At 38.6% G+C, this 6,404-nt stretch overlaps 1 protein-coding gene across 7 annotated transcripts in view; it reads left to right on the top strand.

The window, feature by feature from the left end:
- Positions 1-6,404, top strand: part of Irf2 (interferon regulatory factor 2) — a 100,594-nt gene that overhangs the window by 64,078 nt on the left and 30,112 nt on the right. For all 7 annotated transcript variants that reach the window (XM_017803329.2, XM_017803327.2, XM_029556337.1 and 4 more), the window contains 2 exons: positions 199-375; positions 924-970. In XM_017803329.2, the coding sequence (XP_017658818.1) occupies positions 199-375; positions 924-970 (224 nt within the window). The remainder of the gene's footprint in view (positions 1-198; positions 376-923; positions 971-6,404) is intronic.

Genomic DNA, 6,404 nt, shown 5'->3' with positions numbered 1-6,404 from the left:
AAATAAATAAATAAATAAAATTCCGGTACCCTGGAAACCTCTTCGTTCCAGGCAAAGCAGGATTGCTAGTCATTGCAGGTAGGCTCAGAAACAAAAGGACTTTCTGCCCTGTCTCACAGGCAACACTATTTCCAGAAATTGTTTTTACCATGTCCAATTCCCCCCCCCCTTTTTCTTTATCTTTGGCTATTTTGTTAGGAAAGCATCAACCAGATATAGATAAACCTGATCCCAAAACATGGAAGGCGAATTTTCGATGTGCCATGAATTCCTTGCCTGATATTGAAGAAGTTAAGGATAAAAGTATAAAGAAAGGAAACAATGCCTTCAGAGTATATCGGATGTTACCCTTATCTGAACGACCTTCTAAGAAAGGTAAAGACATTCACTGACTGAAGAAATGATCAATTATTCTACACCGTGGTATCTTCACGGCCTCTATTTCTGTCTCTAGAGTCACTTTCAAGGGTAGAATACTTGTTCATTCTGTAGGTGATAATTCTGCCCTACTTGTCTTAGAGAAATGACTTTCAAAACTCCAAAGGTGTAAAAGATGCATTTGGAATTTTGATCATGCGTGGATTAAAGCAGCATGTTCAAGAGTTTCACAAAGAATTTAATATAGGAAGTTAGAGGATGGAGAAATGGCTTAGTGGTTAAGAGCACTTGTTGCTCTTGTAGAGGACCTGGGTTCTATTCCTAGCACCCATATCCAGCAGCTCACAACCAGCTGTGACTCTAGCTCCAGAGGATCTAATGCCCTCTTCTGGCCTCTGTGGACACTGCACTCACTTTGTTCATACATAAACTGCAGGTATACATACATAAATTTAGAAATATAAATAAAAATTTAATATAGGGAAGTTAATGATTCTCTATGTCCTTCTTGAATTAATATAAAACTATCTTTTTTGTTGCCACAGGAAAGAAACCAAAGATAGAGAAAGAAGAGAGAGTTAAGCACATCAAGGTAATCTTTGGTTGTTTAGAAAGCCCAGGTTGTGACTTTATTAATGATTCATATTCTGTCTCATAAAAGCAAGTAATATGATCTTTGTGGAGTGTCCAGCCTTTCTTATTTTGCTATTGTGTTTTATGTGCTTTACATGTTTCCTCCTTGCATGTACCCACTTGCAATTGCAAGTATGCATAGACTTTGCTTAATCCAGTTTCCTTGAGAAAAGTACAAATGAAGTCATAAATTCACACAGCACTTGACAGTTGGAAGCCTCTTCCTAGCCAGCGACTTAGCTCCAGCTAAGCCCCAGCAACTAGCTTATGTCTAACACGGTGAAGTATGTTTTCAGGCTATTAAATGTATTTTAATCTTTAGCAATTTTTATGTACTTCTATTAAAATGTATTAGCTATCTTTTATATACGTTCTGTCATCGGACATTAGACTGGGCACACAGTAGCTCAAACACTCCATTAGTCTCAATTGTTCTTTCTGGTCCATGATGGAATCATCTATGGGAATGTGTCTGTGTGCTTGAGTTTTTCAGTAGGCTAGGTGGTCTGAACTCCCCTATCAGATCTTAGTGTATAGAAGGCGTAGTCTTCTTAATAGTGAGGAGCCAAATAATCCTATGCCCAACTGGGGAGGAGCATCAGTTGCAGAGGAAGAGGCTGAGTTATAAGGGTTGAGTAGTTTATGTGTAAGAGTGCATGGCTATTCAGAACGAATTTGAAACAGGTGCTGACTTATTCATGTATATTCTGATTTATAATCCAGAAAAACTGTTGACAAAAACTCACACTGCTCAGACAGCATGATGTCTGAAAACAAGCCAGTACTAGGGCAGATTGGAGAGATGGCTCTGCAGTTGAGAGTGCTTGTGGAGGATTGGAGTTGGGTTCCTAGCACCCACAGGGGCAGCTCACAACCTCCTGTAACTCCAGTTCCAGGGGTTCCAACTCCCTCTTCTGGCCTACATGGATAAACACAGACGTATGCACGCGTGCACACACATGCACATACACATACAAATAATTAAAAATAAAATAAGTCAAAAATATGCCAGTAAGTTGAAATTCTAGTCAAAGTTATTTTTTTTCAGGTATATCATTAGCCTTGTGAAGTGACATCATCCTTTGGTATCCATGGGGAATTGATCTGTAGGATTTTCCTCCCCTACCGGGTACCAAAATTCATAGATACTCATGTCCCTTGTAGAAAATGAGGTAGCAGTATTTTCAAAAACCTCTCTGCATCCTCCGCTGCTTTAAATCACCTCTTGGTGACTTCTAATACCTGACACAATATAGATGTTGTGCAAAAAGTCGTTGCACTGTATTGTTTAGGGAATGTTGAGAAGGGGGAAAATGTCTGTGTATGTTCAGTGCAGACAAGACTTATATCTTTCTAGTATTTTCACTCTGGTTTGTTGAACATGTAGACATAGAATTTGTGTCTGCAAATGGCTGATTGCAGTAAGGTATTGAGGGAAGACTTGAATAAACTGTTCAAAGTCTAGAGCTATTTACCTCCATGATGGAAAATAAATATTTTAGGCAAAGGCAAACTATTCTAGTATTCTAGCAGGGACACTTTTCATTTCACTCTCTATATTTTTGTTTCTGCCTTACTTTAAAATTAGCACAGGAGCCCAGCGTGGTGGCACATACTGCCTTTAATCCCAGCAGATCTCTATGAGATTGAGGCCAGCCTGGTCTACAGAGTGAGTTCCAGGCCAGCTGGGGCTACAGGAAGACCGTGTCTCAAAAAGACAGAAAAAAAAAAATCACAGGAATAAGAACTAATTCTGTTGTAGATTTTTATTGTGGAAAATTTTTATACACATTGAAAGGAGACAAATGAGTAATTTACGCATAGACCATCAGCCTAATTGTAACATTAATCAGCTCCCAGCCATATCCATTTCCTGATTTTCAATATGATATCATTACTGTTCGACTTACAGAAATAATTTCTGATGGGTACCACAGTATTTTTGAATCAAATTCCAAATTCATTATTTCTTCCATAGATATTTCACTGTGTTTTTTAAAAGGTAAATAAAGTGTAAAAGTTGTCTTAGAAGTGTTATTAAAACTTCTGCATAATTTGTTTACCTGAATTAAGACCCATGTAAGAGGGGCTGGAGAGATGACTCAGTGGTTAAGAGCACTTGATGCTCTTATAAAGGACCAAGGCTTGGTTCCCAGCATTTGTATGGTGGCTCACAACTGTCTGTAACTCCATTTCCAGGGGATCTGATGCCCTCTTTTGGCCTCCACAGGCACCAGGCACACACACGGTATACTTATGCAGACAAAAGACTCATATGTATACATTTTTTCACTGTATATTTTTATTGAATTTTGTGCATTTCATACAAAACATCTTAATCATCTTCATAGCCCTCCACAATCCTTACCCCACCCTAACTACCCCCAGTGGATTTCATGCATTCTATCATATATGTTAAGGCCTAGCCAGTTAAGTTAGTGTACCCAGACATCCCTCAATGATGGTTCATCTACTGGGCTCTAGTCAGCCTACCTAGAGTCTCTCTGTTAAAGAAGATCAACTCTCCCTCACCCAGCAGAAATCAGCTGCCAATAGTTCTTCAGCCGAGGTTGGAACCTACTGCCCATTTCCCCAGTCCTGTTCTGGGTTTTTATCTACTTGAGGTTGCATGGATCTTGTGCATGCTAATGCCATTGCTGTAAGTTCATGTGAGCAAGATCCCAGGAGCCTGTAGGACTCTATTTCCATATGATCATGCACCTCTTGCCCTGGCTCTTATAATCTTTCCACCCCTTCTTCCACAATGGTCCCTGAGCCCAGGGTGGATGAAGTTTAATATTGGAGTCCTGTTCAGGGACACACTCTGCAGACTCTTATTCTCTATACTTTGGCCAGTTGTGGCTTTCTGTGTTCATTGCCCTCTGTTGTATGAAAAAGCTTCACTGATGAGAGTTGAGAGATGCATTAGTATTCTCTCTACCCCTTGTTCCACTATATTCATGAGCCTTAGGTGTAGAGGTTCCATTGTAGATGTGTCACTTAGGGTTGGGCATCTCACAGACAGTTATAAAGACCCATGTAAGGGACCGGGTTATACTAGCATACTCCTATAATCCAATACTCAGGAGATCAAGGCAGGCAGATTAAGATTTTGAGATATTCTAGGCCATATAACAAAGGGGATTTTATTTCAAAGACAAAAAGAAAGAGAAAACTATTAGGTCCATATGTGATTTATGTTTGTTTGTTTGTTTGTTTAGTTGGTTTTTCTTTGAGAAAAGGTCTCACTGTGTAGCTTAGGCTGGCCTCAAAATTGTAAGAATTCAATAGTGCTTCAGCCTCTGGAGTGCCAGGACTACAGGTATAAGCCACCATACCCAGCTTAAGTAGTTTTTTTCTTTAGTCTATAGGTTTTTCTTACCATTTCTAAAAAAAGATTATTTCTCCTTACAATTGTAAAATACTAATTGTTAGCCATATTGTTTTCCGTGTTGTTGTTTTTTTTTAATTTTTAATAACTACATGATTAGAAGAAGCATTTCACTACAGCTTTAACATATTCAGTAACACACTCCAAAGCAACAGTACATCTCCTTCACAAGTGGGTGAAGTTTCTAGGTTCACAGTTGAGGTAATAGTTATACAATATTGAACTCAGTATAAGCCCTGTAAGACATAAAATTGAATGAGTTTTTAACCTTTAAAAAAGATCTCCATTTCATTATAGAATACATTGTTCCTTGCAGAAAGACTCACTGTTTTTGCTACCAACACTGAGAAGCCCTGTAAGACATAAAATTGGATGAGTTTTTAACCTTTAAAAAAGATCTCCATTTCATTTTAGAATATATTGTTCCTTGCAGAAAGACTCATTGTTTTTGCTACTAACACTGAGATGTTGGCGCATGCATCTCTAATCTGTATGTATCTGATTATTACTAGTCATAATCTGTTGCACTTGGATTCTTGACGCCTGTGTATAAGATCTTCATTCTGATTAGTGTTATTTAGTCAGTAATGTGTAACTTTCATACAAATGTGATTTGAAGAATTTTCTGTAGTCTTAGGTATGATTGTTCATGTTTACTACTGTTATTACAGCATCTAGCTCAGTGACTAGCCTAGACTAAGTAATACACATTTGATAACTGAATGAAGGCATGAGCACTTGTTGAATAAACACATAAACATATGGTAGAAGTGAGGGGTTTTATATTAGGATGTAGATTTAACTTCATAGTTGTAGTTAGTAGAAAAATGACAATGGAGTAGTGTATTTATTTCTCAATATCTTTCCCACATACACCCACCATGCTCCATTTAATGTCAAATGCCAAAGCTTACAATGTGCACCACCATTATCTCTAAAACAGAAAACTGCTTCCTATGAAACTGTGACACCCAGTTGAGGATAAGATGTGCACTGTTTCAGGGTGTGGGAGTATGAGGAAATGTGTGTCCTAGAATGGATGATGTGGGGTTTTCATTAGGACAATTTCAGTCACATCAGCCTTGCAGAGTCTTCTGTGGGGACCTAAAATTTGAAAGCTGTGGAAGGCACACCCTTGGTCATATTCATCCAGGAAGTGAGAGGTTCCTCTTGGGTAAAACCATGTGGATGGAGCTCAGTGAATGTTATGAAATCTTAAATGAAAAGTTGTGTAACAAAGTTATGATTAGCAGTGTCCCTCAAGGATATTGTTCCTCCAGCAGAGAGCCTATGATTCTTATAGAGTACAGCCTACTTTTGAGTGTAGATCTCTTTATATACATCTTACAGTGTTACAGTGGACTATGAATCAGGCCAGTGGGCTTAGCCAAATTCCATGCTTCATAGCTGCTAATGCCATTTGCTTGAGTTAGTGTACTGAAGAGTGTTTTCAAAGTTAATTCCCCAACTAGTCTGGAATCATGCAGTCAGAAGACCTTGTCTTTAGTAAGCTGTTAATAGGTTACTTGTTTGTTGTATGTGAGAATATGTAAGCTGAGCCAGGCATGGTGGCACATGAGCGTGAAGGTAGAAGGACCAGGAGTTACAGATAAGCCTCAGCTACACAGTAAGTTCAAGGCTACCCTGGGCTATATGAGGTCCTGTCTCAAATAATAAAACAAATCCCTACTACCAACAACCACAAAACAAACAAAATACCTAAGCTAATTCTTACGTCTTGTACAAATTCATAACTGGCTAGATTATATAAATTTTTGTTGAGAAAAATTGTCAGTATGTGCCCAGCATTACAGCCAGGTACTGATAACTTGCTGTTGAAGCAAGCTCTCCCCAACCTTTGATTTAGTTTGAGGTTTTAATTAGCAAACAATATTTAGGACACATTAGCCAAGTACTAGAATGTTTTTCCTGGGCCACTGACATGGCTCATTTCTATGTTCTGTGCTGTCCCAGAAAATAATTTCTCCAAGACCCAGGGCTA

The sequence above is a fragment of the Nannospalax galili genome, unplaced genomic scaffold (genome assembly GCF_000622305.1).
Source record: "Nannospalax galili isolate Female #2095 unplaced genomic scaffold, S.galili_v1.0 scaffold46, whole genome shotgun sequence".
NCBI lineage: Eukaryota > Metazoa > Chordata > Mammalia > Rodentia > Spalacidae > Nannospalax > Nannospalax galili.
This window is presented reverse-complemented; position numbering and strand designations above follow the sequence as displayed.